General features: G+C 38.2%; 1 protein-coding gene across 2 annotated transcripts in view; it reads right to left on the bottom strand.

Annotated features, from left to right (window-relative positions):
- USP25 (ubiquitin specific peptidase 25) overlaps positions 1–19,441 on the bottom strand; it is a 90,471-nt gene that overhangs the window by 26,354 nt on the left and 44,676 nt on the right. For both annotated transcript variants that reach the window (XM_032097255.1, XM_032097263.1), the window contains 8 exons: positions 14,143–14,229; positions 9,395–9,532; positions 8,461–8,537; positions 7,669–7,742; positions 6,046–6,194; positions 3,703–3,830; positions 2,841–2,936; positions 2,373–2,534 (listed from right to left, as the gene is read on the bottom strand). In XM_032097255.1, coding sequence (XP_031953146.1) covers positions 2,373–2,534; positions 2,841–2,936; positions 3,703–3,830; positions 6,046–6,194; positions 7,669–7,742; positions 8,461–8,537; positions 9,395–9,532; positions 14,143–14,229 — 911 coding nt within the window. The remainder of the gene's footprint in view (positions 1–2,372; positions 2,535–2,840; positions 2,937–3,702; positions 3,831–6,045; positions 6,195–7,668; positions 7,743–8,460; positions 8,538–9,394; positions 9,533–14,142; positions 14,230–19,441) is intronic.

Below are 19,441 nucleotides of genomic sequence, written 5' to 3'. Positions count from 1 at the left end.
AGACAGACCAAAAGTTTTACCATAAAAACAAGCTTTTAATCTGAAAATGGGCATTTTAAAGGTAACAATTTCCTACAGTGCAGTTCAGGACAGCTAACTACAATAGCAATATGGAATTAGTATGTAAATTCTGAAAGCTTTGTGGTATATTACATATTAGCACAACAACAGTTTGCTTTATTTGAAACACTACTGAACAATTTCAAATCACGTCATACAAGTAAGTAACTGGTTTGAAACATTTACAGCTAAATGGCAGAGAGAGAAGTCACAGCAGTTTGTCTTATGGCCAACTGACCATAAAATCCAATAAGCACAAATTCTCAGTTTAATAACTTCTTAATGTGTCTTATGCCTAGCAGACATACTTTTTCTAATGTCCTACCTACAACTTAAGTTAGGTGAACAGCAATAATGAAGGGACCTCTGATATTTATGGCACACTGGAAATGAGCTACCAACTGATCTAAATTCGTTCCAAACCACTCTAAGTCAAGCTGCAAAGCAGCCATCTTAGGAGAATTCTGCAAGAGCAGCAGGGTAATAAAAATGAGGACTTGTAACAAATTTTTTTCTTTCCATCAGCAAGATCACCTACATATAATTACACTGAAGAACAGGAATGTGAAGATCTTCCTTGCAAGCTACTGAACTTTTCTGTACAGCATCATAATGCAGCCTGAGGAACCTGGATTCTTCAGGAGTTTAGAAAGTTCTGAGAACTTTCAGAGCTGAAAATGTCACTCCATATACCATGTGTTTCTATGGATGTACAAAAAAGCCACAATACTTACATTTCTACAGAACAAACTTGCTATTTGAAGAAGTTTCAACAGTGTCTTACTTTTGATACTGCATTTCATGCAAGCAATGGTAACTTTTAAAAGTTTGTCTTCTCTTATCAATCATCATTATTTCTGCTGGCATTATATCAGTAAGACATTTGATATCTTTTTAAAGTCTTTTTAAATTCATGTACTTCACTTCTATGAACAAAAAATTTAAACTTGACTGAGCCAGAAGACAGAACCCCACTGTCCAAATACAATATACAAAGCTATGTTATAAACTGTTATAAATTCCATTTATCCAAAGTTATACTCTATTACCATAGAATTATTTAGGTTGGAGAAAACTTCTAAGATGATCAAGTCCAACCGTTAACCCAGCACTGCCAAGTCCACCACTAAACCATGTCCCTCAGTGCCACATCTACATGTATTTTAAATCCCTACAGGGATGACTCCAACACTGCCCTGGGCAGCTTGCTCCAACCTTTGACAACCCTTTCTGTGAAAAAATGTTTCTTAGTATCCAATCTAAACCTCCTCTAGCACAACTTGAGGCCGATTCCTTGTGTCCTGTCACTTGTTACCTGGAAGAAGAGGCCAGCTCCCATCTGGCTATGACCTCCTATCAGGGAGTTGTAGAGAGTGATATAAGGTCTCCCCTGAGCTTCCTTTTCTCCAGATTAAGTCCCCCCAGCTTCCTCGGCTGCTCCTCCTCAGATTTGTGCTCCAGACCCTTCCCCAGCTCCACTGCCCTTCTCTGCACATGCTCCAGTACCTCAATGTCCTTCTTGTAGTGAGGGGCCCAGAGTGGGACACAGGATTTGAAGTGTGACCTCAGCAGTGCCCAGCACAGGGGGATGGTCGCTGCCCTGGTCCTGCTGCCACACTATTGCTGATACAGGCCAGGTGCCATTGGCCCTCCTGGCCACCTGGGCACTGCTGGCTCATGTTCAGCTGCTGCTGACCAGCACCCCCAGGTCCTTTTCTGCTGGGCATCATCTGCAAACTGACTAAGCCTACACTCAATCCCCTATACCGAGTTACTAGCTTAAAGAGAGAGAAAAACAACATTATTGGACATTTATGGTTCTGGTACTTTAGCTACTCGGCTTTTAAGAAGTCAGATTATTAGGTTCCTGACAAACTTGGTAGAATACGCAAACTGCATGGCGGAAAAAGAGCTTAGCTCCCAGGCAAGAAGTAAAGAGATGAACTGCACACCAGAAACTGTGACGCTATGCAGCACACACACTCTGCCCAATTCAGATTCTTAAACAATACACATTGGAATCAGTGACCTCACCAGATCTTCTGTCTATTTAGAATTGTAGATTGGGCTGTGCTTGAAAATGGTAATCTCCTTGTGAAGACATTTTTGTAAGTGCATGAGACAAACTCAGGTCATTAACATTTTTGTTTATTCAAGCCTGCCGTGCTGAAAGAAAAGAGCAGAAACTTCACCCCCCTTAGGAGACGCCTGGTTTTATTGATCTGGTGAACAAAGCAGCTGAACGTGCTCCCTCTCTCCCAGAGGCTGGTTTGCTCTGGCCTCTGCCCCAGGGAGCAGAAGGCAGCCCTTACCTGGGGGGGATCTGTGGCGGCAGTGTGCCGCTGGCGGGGGCACTGGCACCCAGGTCATCCACGGGGGACGTGCACACCGGCTTGCTGGAGGCGAACTCCAGGGCATACTGCAGGACATCTACCAAGGGGAATCGTTTAGGACCAGAACCATAGCTTAAATATCTGTTAACCACAAAACGTATTAATGCCATGACTCACAGATATTAAAAAAAAAGAGATTAAAAAGAAAAAAAATTCTTTGGGTTTTTTTTTTTTTGGTTGACTGCAATTAATTAAAGCAAGCCTCTCCTAGCATGTTTCATGAATCAGAATTACAACACTTATACACAGCTTCCAAAGAAAGGAGAAAAGAAAAGAGATATAGAAAGGAAATCTCCAGTAAATAACTATACACAAGGTGTATAATTGCAAAGAGTTATTTTATGTAGCCCATAATACTATTTGCATTTACACAGTTATCTATAGTACCGTTCTAATCTCTGCTGTAAAACTGTGAGGTACTCTTTGAGTCTCTTGATTTCATCTCGTTTAATTCTTGTTATTTCTCTGTTTTTGTGCATATACCTGTAAAACATGAAATTTAGAAAGTAGTATCAGCCCACAGTATCCCAACAATGAAACTGAGGTCTGTCCCCATCAACCACACTACATAGTGCTAATAAAAGCTCACACCCTCTAGAACCTACAACATACCTCAGCACTAAAACAGAACTGAGAAGAAAATAAGCCTTCCCTTCCACAACTTTCAGAAGATGCTTTTTCCCCAGTGTCAAAATCTCTGTTCATATCATGGATGACAAACATGTAATAGAAAGCTACTATTAGAGAAAGTCTGAATTAAGTGGTTTAAGTAGCAACCACAGAGCAACACTCTTGTTTCATTGTTTAGGTTCACCAACAACATTCAGCAGCTAACTGAAAGCCATCCTGATATTTCTGCTCTACAGAGAAACTGCATCCACTCATGCTGAAAATTGACTGCATGTTTGAAGAGTATCTGGAACACCACGAAATACCCAACTTGTCACCCTCTTTCCCAAATGGACCCATAAACAGTGTGATTTTTCAAAGTATTTTGCCTGTGTACACAAGTAGCTAGCAATAAATCAAAGTGGAAACAGGTTTTTGACACAAAGGAGCAGTATGTCTTAAATTGTTATCTATGTGTATTTTCTGAAACAGATGAAACCCATGAAAACTCTAACTTGTATAAATAGAACATAAATTTACTGTGATTTAAGTGAGCATGAAAAACATAATCAACTTTAACAAACTCACAAGATTTATTTCATGTTCATACTAAGATTTCATTGATAATATCATACCATACCTGTCTAGATACAAAATTGGAGGAAATTCTAATTTGTTGTGTATCTTCTCTGGTCTCCCCAAAGCCTGATTAAACTCAAATCTTGATAGCTCAAAAGTTAAGACAGGAGGAAGCTCTGTGAACCAATGCTGGATTAAAAAAAAAAAAAAAAACAAAAAAACAAAAAACAGAAACCTCTAACATTAATGCCTTCCAATAGCAGAAATTCAGTAATAATGGCACAATACCTGCACTCTGACACAGCTGTGAGAGAAACTGGTTTTAGAGGGTGGGTCAACATAAAATTTCTGAAGTTCCCATCTTCTCCCTTAACTGTAAACACAGACCATTTGTTGCCCATGGTGCATCAAAGCTTTGCTGTGTTCCAGCAGAGGAGGCAGAAAGGCTTGTTCCACTCACATTTATCTCACTCATACAAAAGTCAGCTCATGCATGAACCTACCTGCCTTGCCAACTGTTCTGTTCTCTTCACTCCTCAGTGACATGAAAGGGTTGTTTTCACTGCTAGCAAGTGCTCTTCCTGCTACAGTTCTCCCAGACTCAACTTCCTGATCCTTTCATTCACCTGGTATCATTTAAAGTTTCTAATGACCCCCTCTGAAACAGGATCAGCAAGTGTTTGACATTTCCTCCATATTAACAGCTTGAAGTTTCTACTCATGTCTCTAATCACTGCCATCATCATCTCATCCCATTTGACTTTGACTACTCAGTAGAGGTCTATCCACATGAGACTTCATTTCTTTTTTCACATACATTGCTTCTCAACTACAATACAAATCCAGTTCCAGTACTGGAGATCTTTTTTTTCCTCTCCATTGTCAAATGTAACAACCACAGTCTACCCATTTAATAACTTATGGGTATCTGACCATCACCTGAAGTTTCTCTGATTGCTGCAGACACCACTGGCACATATTTGTCATCAATGCCATAGTCCAGATGTGGCATTTGACTCAGGGCTCACTTCAAGTTCTCCTATCCAGCCAAATATCTTGAACAGTCTTTTCATACAATACCTGGCAAACAGCCTTTTTTTCATGTGCTCATGGCTAAAATCGTCTTGAAGCATGATTTAAATTCCTCAGGACAGGGAATGTCTCCCTTTTCTGTTTCTCCATTAGCTCACTTACTGACACCCTGCTCTGTGACTGAGGCTTTTAGACATCATGATAACAGTAACAACAACAACAACAACAACAACAACAACAATAATAATAAAAGTGAACAAGCTAAATAACCCATTAGAGGCAATGGTGGGAATAAGGAGAAGAAATGCAACACTACTTTGAAGATCAGTTAAGAGAGACCCTGTTAAAGCTACAATAAATTCAGAGTTCTTTAGTACTTCCAAACCTTCCAATGCATTGTAACATCTTTCAGACATTGTATTTAAATGTAATGACTAAAAGAAGCAATATTATTATGGATTATTTCAGGGAAACATAACCAATTTACTTTTCCATGGTAATAATGCAGCAATGTTCTTCTAGAATAGGACTTAATACATTACTGTTCTTGGTTTTCCACCACTGCCAGTCTGTTGTATGACTTCTATTTCCACATGCTAAGAAGCCAAGCCAACAATTTCACAGAACTCAAAGCTTAATAGTATAAGACCTGTACATCACTATCCTGCTGTTTCCCACTTTCCCAGCATTACAAGTTAAAAAAGCCTCAAAACCAAACCAAAAACACCAAAACACCCAAGTAGGACATTTCTAGTCAAGCATTTATAACATAACTGACATTTTATGCATGAATACACACAGGTTTTAACTGTAACTTCGTAAGATGAACAACTGGGCTCTTGTAGCAGGTACATACAAGGTTTCACCTAGCATGAAGAAACTAAACTTGGGATTGTACCAAGAAATTTATGAGATTTTGTTTTCTTCAAATTATATTTCAGGAAATATGCTCATTGTAAAAGGGATGGTATAAAACATTTGTTGTAAAACACAAAATTGGCACCAGAACTTCAGACTGGAGGATGATTTCAGTGTGCGTCACTAGGCTTCACAGTTAAACCCTGTGTGTACTATGATACGATTAAAGGAAGCAAAACTTCATTACTGCAAGAGATTGACATCAAGGAAGAAATTATACCTGAACTTTTTACGCAAGTAGGAAAAAACCTCCTACAATTTCCAGTCTTTAAAATAACTGTGATGAAACATGAACAGCTGGGTAAAGAGAAACAGCTCAGCCTTTACAGGCAGTAACGATTCCCACATAGACAGCAGGTGCCATGAACCATAAAAACCAGACATGAAACCCAAAGAAAAATAAAGGGCACTACAACAAGATACTCAGAGAAGTCCACAGAAGCACTTAACTCACCTCCTGGCCAGACTTTGCAGAGTTTTCTGAATGGAGAGATTCAATTTCCCCTTCAATCATTGCAGCTTCTAGGCACTCATGCAGATCTTTAAAGCCATTAACCTGCAGTGGATACTGGCCAAACATTTCTGTGTTTTCAAATTTTTTACCTTCACATGAAAAATTAAACAGATAATGTTTTAGAAACAAACATTTACTTGAAAGAAACCCTATCTAACCTCAGTCAATTGACCTAGTCTACTGAACAATACGCACACACTTTCTTATCGAACAATTTAATTATATGGCCAAAGACAATTTATGCAAAAATGTTGCTCAAACAATATTGAAAATTACTGTATTTTCCTCTTCAGCCCATTTTTTGTATTGTTTTAGCATCTTCTGGTAATAAGCAAACTCAAAATTACTTTGGAGCACGGACATATGGGAATTTTCACACATATAAATCAAAGTTCTCCTCCTGCAGATAGGAGCTTAATAATACAAACGTATGTTGTATCAGCAAAGTCAGTAGAATTGCTGGTATGAAAGAGACCTTTGTATAAGTGCATTTTGCAGAAATAAACCACAAAAGACAACATTCATGATTTCTGTCCTGAAAACAAGATTATAATTTGGTAACACTGTATAAAGATGTAAGAGCAAACATGAGGAGAAATATGGGGGACAAATGATTTCAACCCAAGATTTCCATTTATTTCAACCCAAAGTCAGTAACAAGTCTTGCATCTCCTAGTTTTTCATTTACTTGATTTTTATATATCTCCTCTGTTAAAATGAGAATGTAAGGGATGAAAGTAGCTAAACGTAAAGGAGCGAGAATGCTAGCTCCTAGCAAGAAATCTGCCAAATGGTTCTGAAATTTGACAACAGCTCATTAGAAACATGTTCAAGGTCACAGAACAACCTGGAAGCCACTGCTTCATTCAAATGTAAAAGTCATTCACTTGGATGGAGGGCAGAATCACCAACATTAAAATGACTCAAAAGTATTTTCATAGCCTCTTGGAAATAGAGAACAGTACAGTTCTGCAGATCTACTAACTACATACAGATAAGATAAAGGCAAGCTTGTTGTACAGTCTCTTCCTCCTTAGTGCTCTCTCTGACACTGCCCTTGAGCAGGTTTCCACTGACTGGTTTTCCAAAAAACTGTACTTTTAGGAGGGTGAGTTTTCCATACAAGAAATTGTGCAGAAGGAAATACAATAATGACGTTTTAAATTGCATTAAATGAATCAGAGAGAGCATGAGAGAACAGCTCAGTGAAATACAGTATCTTGCCTTCTGTACACCATCAGTAAGCGGTAACACTGCCTTCATAATTTCTTCCAAGCATTTTCCCCTCAGCATTTCACCCCAGCTTCTGTTTTCATAACCTTCAGGAGCTGAGTGTATGTTCTCAGTGCAGCAGTCTTTGTGGATCCCTGCAGCTCGCTGCACTTCTCTTCAGTCTCATACTTGACAAACCGTATTTGTCACAGACAGATGTATGTCTGTGTGTTCTCCACATCTGCTTCTGCAGAAGTAGCTAAAACCCTACAACTGCATCAGTCACTTGTGTGCTTGGACAAGCACTGAACAGACATGACCAGAGAAGTCCAAGTAAATTCTGATGCATACCTTCAAGTACACCTACGGCTAGAAATCGTCCATAAAACAACTCCACCATTGGATTCTTTGGTTTCTCTCCATCCCTAAAAAACAGGAACTATGTTAGTGCACAAAAAAAAATAAAATCAAAGTCAAAGCTACAACCTTTGACTTATGAAACTATGAACAGACTATTCTGAACTCATTATAGAAATGTTGCCCATTTCAGTGTTAATTTATTTTTGTACTTTCCTCTAATAACAATGATTCAGTTATTTGCAGGGAGAAGTATATTCTGAAAACTAATATTCAGAAGTGTTTCATTCTAGGACAATCTATGCAAATCAGATTCAATTTGTGAGTGGTTAAACTGTACAAAACCCTTGTAAAAACTATTTCTTGCAACATCCTAGAAAAAATTACGTATTCAAAAGAGTTTCCAGATGCTCGTTAATACAAACAATGAGTATTTACTCCTGAGATGAGAAAGAGGAGGGAGGTTTTGAAGTATTTCAACTACAGGATCAAAAAGCAAAAAGGCATTCAAATTAAAAAAAGCCTAATTGATTATCTACAAAACATTTCTACTCTTTATATACTCTGGACTTCATTGAGCTAGACTGCTAACATGAAATAAGAGGGTGAAAAAAGACAACTCATGGAAAAAACCCGGAAGTATTGACATGTATGGAAAAAACACACTTGAACTAAAGCTACAGAGTCAAAATTTTTTCAGCCATACAGAGAAGTGCATTTTTGGTCATATGGTTTGCTTTTCCCTCATCCAAATGTTCAACATACAGAGCTAGAAAAAAATCTTACCTCTCTTCTTCAGCTTTAATTTGGAAGGCATCTTCTAGCCAATCTAATAATTTGTGTGTGAATTCACTAACGTCTTGCTGTTAAACATAAAGTGATCAGTTCACATATGTAACAGAACACAATGAAGTGTCACCTTACAAGACCTATTTAGCAGAAATCCCTTCCCCTCCAACAGCGTTCCAAAATCACACTATGTCTAAGACTATGCCATGATTGGTTTTTTATGAGTGGCTCTGGTGTTCCTCAGCAGTGACACTGTCCTGTGATCCTTGTTACTTGGGCTCAGCTTTCACACCATGCAAGTCCAAAGGCATCTTGTGAATCCCATTGTTCAAACCCTCTGGTATCTAACAAGTGGTGACTAATATTACTTCCATCGAGCACTAAATTCAGTGCGCTGTTGTAATTGAACACCTCAGCCACATAACCTTATGTGGGAAAACAAAGTATCTGAAGAAACAAAATGTTTCTCAAAAAAAAAGCAGAATACGCACATTATGAGTTGGGTAATAATCTTGAATATGAATATTTAAATCCTCCAAAACAACATCTAGACAAGCAATATAATAGGATTGTACTAGCCCTGGATGTACTGTTATATCAGAAGAGTATTTTTCTTTCAAAAACCCCCAGACTTAGAAGCTAAGCTACATCCTAAAGGCAAGAATGTTGAACTATTAGTTAATTTCTATGATAATAGGAAGAAAGTGCATTGAATAAAATAGCTCTGCTGTCTGGAATATTTTTTTTAATCTTTCTAATAAAAGTAACTAGAAATCACATAATATTGTAGGAAAAGCACAAAGACTACGATAATCAGAAGGTGCTTTCCTGTGGACATTTTGAAATTCTGTTGCTCACTGTAAGTATTTCCTAATACAATATGACCATATGAAAACATGCATAAACTTGATTAAAAATACATAGAAATTACCTGTTGGGAATCATTTGATTTAAAAGCATCTTTAAGGATTTCAACCGCTCTTGATGGATCAACATATTTTCGCTTTGAACCAACTAGAAGTGCAAACAGGTACCTCAATTCCCGCATGAAAGGCAGATTCCTATGTTCCTGTAGGTGAAGAATGAAAATATTGAACGAAGTGATAGCAGAAATCTACTGTACAGAAGCGTTACCCAATAAACTGAGTGTATAATGCCACAATAATATGCAAGGTTACTTGTAGTACTACCAAGGTAGTGCAAGGTATGCCTTTTACTTGTCAGTTTTACAAAATAATGCAGTTCTCTGACAAGAAAATTACATTTCAGAAACTAAAAGCTCCCTGAAATCATATCTAGGTGATGCTGTTTTTCCTGAAATGGGCCTGAACTGACAACTGGACAAGAGGAGTTGCATTTAGGACAGAAATGTTTCTCTCAAGACTTACAAAGCCTTAAGTAATACATCACAGCAATATGCATTATTTTACTGAAATTAGTATTCCTCTATACCTCTAGCAGAATTTCATGTGAGCCTACACACTATTCAGCACCTTTTTTAAGCTTAATTTTTACTGAAGACTAGATTTCTAAGGTCTACATTAACCTTTATTTTTCTCTTGACACAAATAAAATAGCTTGCTCTCCTTTCTACCTAATTTGAAGTACACTTCATGTGACTATGGCATTCTTTTTCTGGTTTCCAGAAGAGAAGAAATACTTTCTGCCTGTATAATGAAAAACAAACAAACTGAAACACAAATGCCATAGATTTAATCACAGGTTACCAATGCTGCGGAGATCAGATATCTACTCCTGAGTAGATAGTTGGTAAATGCTTGTGAAATTAAACCCCATGTAATATCCACTTGTGTTTAGAACAAAGTATCATTCAAAGGCAGCATAGATGTCTGATGCTGGTCAAACTGGAATTGCTTGATGACAAACTATTTCACATGCTCATTGAACAGCAGACTTGTTTAGTCGCTCCTGTGTCAATCCAGTAGGCATAAAGCTTTTTGTATGTAAAATCGGGTTTATTTCAGCTTTAAAAACTGCACAGTGAGTCAATGTGTTCCACATAATACCTAGAAAATACTTCTAGTCATGTAAATCTCTGAATTTAACTTGCTCTGCTAGTCCACCTTGCAATTATAAACACCTGCCAGCTATGAACACTGTTTGTTCACAGAAAAGGCTGAAGACTTCACATGCCACCCTAATTCAGCATTAAATCATCCTAATTTCAGAACAAAATCAGTCTCCCATTTAGACACTTAAAGCACTATGAAACAACAAAAGAAGGAAACGAATTGCAAAAGTTGTATTTTTCTTGCTGCTTTCATAAAGTAATCTAATAAAATGAACAGAATTTCAAATTTTAGGTAACATTTTATCAAGATGCTTCAATACTGGTGATAATACAATAATAATATAAATTATTAGCCACAGAATACTCTAGATCTTACCTTATTTTTGTTAAATGTGAAGTACATAGGCATTATTATAATGTGCATAGTACATTACTGCATTACCCAAATTTACACCACTAATTTGGCTGAATTTTAGCCAGACTTGTAGCCTTAGCTTGAACAACTGGCTACTAATGTCAGTAGGATTATTTGGAACAAGTATCTACAAAGGCTACCAAAGTTCTCTAAAACTAGGGAAATTCTTGCTGCTTTTTGAAAAAGCTCCATTTAATGCATTAGACATGATCCTTGACGAGAACAAACCCTAAAATCCTCAAAGTAAGGTGGGCGAGTTCCCAAGAAAAGGTATTGAGTTCCACAAAAAGACTTTCACATTAAAACAAAGAACTGATGAAGTGATCACAGCACAGCATACAGCTCTCACCTCTAAAGCACCCTGTACACCAACACAAAGGACCCCTAAAATCAGTTTTTAACTAAACACTGCATGGAAATCTCATAATCTAAGACCATTCTCTGTTTTATCACCTATCCTGCCTACATAAATAATTTCTTAATACATGTTGGAACAACTTACTATTATAAATGCTTATAAAGCAGTCCACATATTTAATACATAGCAAACATTCATTGCAGCCAATCAGTTCACCAGGAGAGTGAGATAATGGTAAGATTATAGTAATACCAGAACAGGCAGAAGGATGTGCAAACCTGTAGGGCAGTAACCCCCTTCCTCTGGTTAAAAAATGTTTCCTGAAGATATCACTGAGGCCAAATATTTAGCTGGTCTCACTGTGTACAGCAAAAATGTGCGTACACACTGTTCATGTTCAAGAGCTAAGAGAATTGGGACAGCAAAGAAGCTGCAGTAACTACAGAGAACTGCATTTGTTTTACAGAAAGAAACCAAGGGAAAAAAATTATTTTCAAACTAAAAAGAGCAAGATCAAATTGGAGATTTTAAGTGTATGCCCAAATCCAGAAAATCAAAGACCAATTATCTGAGACAAATAGGGTGGGGCTGTTGTTTGTTTGAGGGTTTTTTGAAGTAAAAATTTATACCAATGACTTCTGGATTAAAAAGTTTACATGCCAAATTATTCATGGCATTTGGATTCAACATATTGATGGGAAAGAACAAACACCCTGCTCTGCAACATTCCCTGAAGTACAACCACATGCTTTAATGCTAAATCAAGAGATAGTCATGACCCCAGCATTAAACTCTAATTCCCACCAACTGGAAGAACAACAGGATGTAAACCCAAGTATTCAAAATCTGGGATTATTAAAACATGTCCTTTATTAGCACGGAAATTTGATCCTGGAGAATGTCAGTCACATATGGTAGTTAATATTAGAACAAAAATAAAAACAAAACCAAAACTAAGGCAAAATGGTTTTTAAATAAGTAAGCAGTCAGAAGTAAATTCCAGGGCTTTACTGTTTTTTTTTTTATTGTCAACAGGTAACTTATATTACAACTTTTAATCAATCTGCCTCTAATTGCCTTCACTTATAAAGATATAAAGGCACCATATTTGGGGGCATGCATGGTTATGTCTTCTATCTAAATTCCAACTAGTGAAGTGATCCCTTATCCTAATTGTTTTTCAGCTGTAGATAAGACAGCTGAGCACACCAAGTAATAACGTTACTTCATTCTGGAATGAAAGGAGAGGACACAAACTACTGCCAGAGATTCTTTCCAGAAAGCCTGCAGAAAGCAAGGTTTCTGCACAAATCCACGCACTTGCCTGGAGTCACACCATTTCACACAAACTTATTATTATCATTGTCTGTCATGGTCAGAATTTCTAATATATGGCACTTTGGAACTGCTAAAGGCATTTGGCTGCAAGTGTCAATGCCTGGGCTGGATGTTTTTGCAAACAACAGCTTCTTATTAGCTATTTCACACCACCTTTTAGATGCCAATTGCTTTTTACATGCTGAAAAATGAACACAATTTCTGAGTACTGAAGGATATTACTAAAAAATTATATGATGAAAAATTAAATAGTGGGCAGCAAGTCAATCTAAAAATAAAAATATTTTAGTACAACTCTTTGGTAAAGCATGACTTTCTTATTATAATACACTGCCCCATCCCCACCTTGTGTTGGGAACACTACCCATGTTTTATTTTCACACCAATCTCATGACCTAGTGCAAATATGCTTTCCTACCAAAGTAAGTGACTTCTTGCACTTTGAATTTGGTGGAGAAAGAAGGGGGCAGGGTAGGGGAGAAATTATCCAGTCCTGACTGAACATTCAACTTGCCTTTTATGGTACATGCCCAGAGGTTTAGAAAATGGACACTGTCTTCCCTTTGTCTGTTTTCTTTTGCTTCTCTAATTACAGCTCTTACTTTTGCTAGTGAACATTCCAGACAAGCCTGAAGGGACAAGCAACTAAGAACAGGCTAACAACACACTCCCTTCTTTAAATCTGACAAGAAAGGGGAAACAAAAGTCTAATTTACTGTGAGGGTGGTGAGGCACTGGAACAGGTTGCCCAAAGAAGTTGTGGATGTCCCATCCCTGGGAGTGCTCAAGGCCAGTTTGGATGGAGCTCTGAGCAACCTGGTCTAGTGGAAGGTGCCCCTGTCCAGGGCACAGGGGTTGGAACTAATTCATCTTTAAGTTTCCTTTCAACCTAAACCATTCCATGATTCTAATTCCTTGATATGCAAAAATTCATTGCTCCATAAGTTCTTGCTAAAAATCAGGCTACCAAGTGTCTTCACATTTCATACAGCCACTTCCTTTTCCCATTTCTTCCTTTCCATTTCTTAGCATAGAAACCAAGGGGCCCCATTATATCTCTCCTCAAAGGATGCCCATGAAGGCAGAAAAACTGGTCTGTTTTGTCCCTCACTCCATGACCATTCCCCCTTGCCAGTCTGAAGTCACAAGAATCCTAAGCCAAGGCCATCCCCTCCCCAATCCTATATGAGTACCAGGATAAAGATCAGAAAATTTATGCTTATAATCACCTCCTGAAAAAGCCAGAAGAGACAAGCTAATAACCAAAAGCTCAATCTCAGATCATGAGTGGGAGGGAACTGGAATAAAATAAATTTGCTAAGACAAGCTATACACATGAGAAATGTTCTACCTCTCTCAGCACCTTGCCCCATACTCTGCTGCGAGGCTGATGCCATTTATCTAAGGAAGCTCAGAGAACTGTTAAATGGCACCTCTAAAACCCACGATGACTTGAGCTAGAGAACAGTGCAAAATTCAAGTACAAGACACAAATGCCCTCATAAGCCACAAGGGGAAGTTGGCTTCTTGTTTTACCTTTTGGTTTCGGGGCAAATCTTGAGCATTTGCAGGAGGATTGAAATTCAAAACTAGTCTTCGAAACTCCAGTAGGTTAAATAATGACTGAAAAGAAAAAATTAAGAAAATCTTTAAGCTCTTCTACAAACAATAAAAAACTCATCCAAATAAGCCTTAGCAAAACAAATGGAGTGTTAAACATATGCAATGTTAAGTTTTATTTCAGAAGGAAGATTATTGCTAAACATATTTTCATCAGAAGACAATTATTTTTGCCAAGAAAACAGTGTAATAAAATATCTCTGCACTTAATCACATAAAAGGAACAATACTTTACATGATAGGCAAATTACGTTTTACAACAAGAATTTTATTAATTGTGTAACTGTCAGTTTTCAAAATTGACATGAAATACTGTTTAGCCATCTAAAATCCATCTTGTAGGCCCTCTATCATCTACTCCTCAGTGCACAGAGAGTACCTCTCTGCATATGCAACTTAATTCCACTTGCAATTAGCTGGACATTTTGCATTCCGTTCTCCCCTCCCATTCCGATATAATCTGAGGGATGCACATTAGAGTAAGGAAATTGGGTTATACAGCTTTGCAGGTAAGGCACTGATAACATTCCCATTTTTTGGACACATGAAAAGACAGGTGCCTGTCTGTCTGTCTAGGACATGAAAACAGGTGTCTGCAGGCATACCCACAAAGAACTTCACAGTGTAACACAGAGCCTGGAGCCAAGAATAAAAGAGCAAGATGACTCTGGGTTGCAAAAAACAGAAGTCCAAAGCATTGGCTGAGAACTGGAGGCCTCAGCACCTATGGAACTGCATCACCGCTTTTCTATATAGGCAAAAAGCATCTTAACTAAAATCGCTTCATTACAGAAGAGCATTTTGATGAAGACAGGGTAGCAGGAAAGGTTGGAAGTAACTTAAACATGCTCATCAGAGAAGCACAGGAAAGATTTGCCTTCCTATTTGTACCTTCTTGGGTTTACAATCTATGATTAACTCTCCTCCCACTGCATCACATATCTTAACTATTTGTTTTGGAAAGGCAGAGTTTGCTTACCCCAGCAATAGACTTTGATCCCAGAACTTGTCCTACCCATGTAAAGACTTAAGTCACAGATCACAACACGTTTAATAGGTTTTCAACACCACACTGCCAAGTGAGTGAAACCCAAATTGTGAAGAGGCTCTGCACTTATGCCAGTAATTTAGAACATACTGATAGGAAAAAAAAAGGTTATGAAAAATTGTCATGTTCCTGACTCTCTTTGTGAAAGATCCTGTACGGAGCCTAACCTTTTCCCATACCCCACAGCATATGGCACCCCCAACAAAACGAAGAGGCTACTGTTGTCACACTTCTTTTTAGATTTAAAAAGTATCAAAAACATCAGTTGAAAAAAGACCTTTCTGACCTTGCTGAACCAAGGCAGACAACTGAGTAGTCCAACTTTTTTCCTGTTTTGCTGTTCAAAATACATGTTCCCCTTTTATCCATCCTTGCAGAGAAGGAAGATTAAAACAGAGTTCTTTGTTTACTTACTCAAAGCATAGAAAATGTTAATATTTAATTCAAGTGTCAGTCTAGAAGCTGATACTAATTGAAGTTATGTCTCATGATGTAACAGCATTCCACTGGTGGGCTCTTCATCAAGCAAAACATAGCAATGTTTTATGTACAAAATAAACCAGCTGCTGAAATATAATGTCCAAAGGCTGAATTCTCTCCATAACTAATCCAAGTGCCATCAAAGTGCCAAGCAGCTGAGCAGGCCAATTTCATAATACAAACACACAAATTATGTACAGAAAACTGTATTCAAGTTTAGCATTTTTGCCTGGCATTCAAACCAACAAGTTTTCTCACAAAAATTCTGTTTCTTTAATTCAGAACTCTAATGATCATAACTCCATGCTTTCCAACTGACCTGCACAAACCTATCCGTGCAATCTGCTGAGTGTAATTAAGACGATTGTCCAATTTTGTCTTTTCTTCTTCAGCCTTGTACTATTCAAAATTTCTTATGCAAGATGTTTAGTTATTAAACTTCTCTCCAGAGCAGGTTACACTGTGCATGGCTGTTTTGAGTTGCAGCAGAACCCTCACAGTTCATCTGCTGCCAACACCACTAATGCACACAGGACAGTGTCATGTCGTAGCTCTCCTATACCGAGCTAAATCAACTCAAGGAAGCTTCTACCTTCACTAAAAAAAGATGAATTTCCCAGTGTAAGTGTAAACAAGTGCCTGAAACCAGCTATTTTTGTGCCTGAAGTACCTCAGTGAGGAACCTGTAGCTCTTCCTAAGGTAAGGAGACAAAAATGAGCTCACTTAAGCCCAGCAGAGACCTCCAAGGCCAACCACTCCAAAGCCCAGAAAGGGGTGAGGCAAAACAATTTCCAGTTTGCTGAACCAACTTCTGTCCAGGCTCCCTGCACCCAGAGTAAGTGGCCCATGAGGCAGAAGCTGCTCTTCAGCAGCCACCAAGAGACACAGCAGAGACTGTCTCTGGCCCAAGTGCCACTCACTGGCCCCAGCCTAAAGCTCCAAACACATTTGCTTTCCAAACACACTGCATGAAGTGGCACCTCACCTCTTACCCACTTGGCTTCAGCTGCACAAAGGTGTCAGGAGTCCCAGTGCAAGAAAACAGGCAGGATCCAAAAGGCAGATACTTCACATCTACCGTACTTGATCAAATACCTTTACAATTTACTAAAGTATGCAAAACTTATACATGAAACAAAAACTCTCTACAAGGTGGGTTTGTGGGGTTTTTTTCCCCAGTGTATTTAAACCATTTAAAAGCTGTCATCTGGAAACTTGACCAAGTCAAGCTAAGTTATACCAATTCAAATCACTGTGAAAATCAACAGATTTTTGGAATACTGCCTTGTACTCTGTCAATTTTGGGGGGTGAACAAGACAGTAAAAATAAATGAGAATAAACAAGAACAGAAATCTAGTGTCAGTTTAAGGCATTCACACCAACAATGCTGAATGGCAACAGACATATTGTGCCTTTCCCCTGCTATCGGTGGTTATGATGTATTTTCAGTCATGCCAGAGAGAAGTAGGTAGAGTTGTAGCTCCTATACTTCTATACTAAAACATTCACTTTTCTGAGTAACGCTTACTTACATTGAGTCCAAACACAATTTCTGAATTTAAGTCACCTTGGCTTCCCTTAAAACACTCTGCTTATCCCTTTCTCCCCCTAGGATTATCAAACGTAAGGACCTTGGCAAAATTTAGGTTGACTGCGTGAAGGGTTAATTCTTAACATTCAAGAACTGTGATGCTGCATTAATGCTGCAAGAATAGAAATTAGTCAGCATATTACATTATAAATGCCTGGCATGCAACACAGGTCATTAAAAGCCACCAGCAGAGTCCTAAATTAATAAAGTTACTGACATCAATAACACTTAGAGAGTAGGAAAACACAACTTCTGAGTCTAGATAAAAGATGAGCCAACAAGCTGCTGCAGAAAGCTTCAGACAGGCTCTCTGATGGATTCTTGCAAGTTTGTAAGCATCGGGCACTAAAACCAGCTGTTTCACTAACAGATTGTTGAAAACATTTGGTTCTCTTTGGCTACAAATTTTGTATTCGTTTCCAGCACTGAGAACAAAAAACAAGAAAAAGGCAAAAAATTGTCCACAAGAACTGTGCATTATTAATATGCATCACCTCTATACAAGTTTGTGTGAAATACGAAGTTCAGAATACCACAAACACAGACAGCTTCCCACTGAATTTGCAAAGGTTAAGCTTGGAAGGACAGAAGGAAGACAGAACAGAAGGAAAAAACCCAAAAAGCCTGAAAGAGCAACCCAAAGAGCTTGAAAAGCAACTCTTGGTAAGGAAGGAGAAAAGCATGCATTCCTACAGAGCTCCTAAACAAGTTCCTTTAGGTACTGGCATTTAGCTAAAACATGATCTTGCATAAGTTGAAAACTTAGATGTATTAGCACATCACAACACCCATTTTCCTCATTTAGTCATCTAGGGCCTTTCATGCATTTCCAATTTGACATTTATTTATTTCATTTTTTATTTAAAGCCAAGACCATATCTACCTTCATTTTGTGTAACAAGCAGAGAGCAATCTTAAATAGTGAATACATGATTACTGTTCTAAAAATAAAATGCAAAAATAGAGCCCTATGTCATAAAGTATATTAATTGGAATAGTTTGCCTCTGCCAACGTGACAAATTAGATTTATGTTCTTACTTCATTTTATAAACAATTTTGGTGGTTTAAGGTATATAGAGACAGTTTTAGTAGGGCAGATTGGCTATTATTAGAGTTAACATTTTATTCATGTTAATAACTCAAATCAAAGAAAAACACAGAGCTATGGAATATATGGTCCTATCTGCGTGCATTGCCATGTTTCCTCCAATAGAATAAAGCACTTGAAATTTACTAGTTATCAATATTTGAAGTGCTAAGGTTCAAAGTAAAAGTACTCCTAAGTACTGCACAAATTAGTGATTTAATACTCCTGCATGTCTCCAATTGAATATTAGTGTCCAAAGCTCCATATTGCAAAAACATGAGCAACTTCACTGACAGCTGAGTCCAGTTCTCACCAACGTGCAAGCCTTTTGGACTCTATATCACTGTATCTTGAGAGAATTGGGACTGTTCAGCCTGAAGAAGGCTTCAGGGTGACCAACTGTGGCCTTCCAATACCTTAAGTAAGCCTACAGGAAAGATGGACAGAGACTATCCTGGAGTGACAGGAAAAGAGAGAATGGATTCACACTCACAGAGTAGGTTTAGATCAGATATTAGGAAGAAACTCTTTACTGTGAAGAGGACAAGGCACTGGCACAGTGGAACACTGGAAGTGTTCAAGGCCAGGCTGGATGGGGCTCAGAGCAACCCGGTCTAGTGGAAGGTGTCCCTTCCCATGGCAGGAGGTAGGAAGCAGATAATCTTTAAGATCCCCTCTATCACCCAGGCCATTCTATGGTTCTAACTTGGGAGAATCACTTCTCTCTCCTCTTTAAGGCTTTCCACTTTTTCTATTTATTGAATTTTTTTTTTTCTCCTTTTTGGTTCATATTCTTGAACCTACTTTCTCACAACAAAGTCCATAAAGTGGCTGCACCAGTTGCTCTGCTTGGCCCAATGTTCCCTTCTATCCTGCTCCTCCTTATAACTTACTCTAAATTACTCTGGGGTTGTCTCCCACTCCACATGTTCGTGTCTTATCCCTGTTAAGTCATAAATCCTGCTTCCAGAATAGAGACTAATGACAGGCATTAAGAAAATTAGGA

Source organism: Corvus moneduloides, chromosome 2, assembly GCF_009650955.1.
Source record: "Corvus moneduloides isolate bCorMon1 chromosome 2, bCorMon1.pri, whole genome shotgun sequence".
NCBI lineage: Eukaryota > Metazoa > Chordata > Aves > Passeriformes > Corvidae > Corvus > Corvus moneduloides.
Note: the sequence above shows the minus strand (reverse complement) of the source record. Positions and strands in the feature narration are given on the sequence as shown.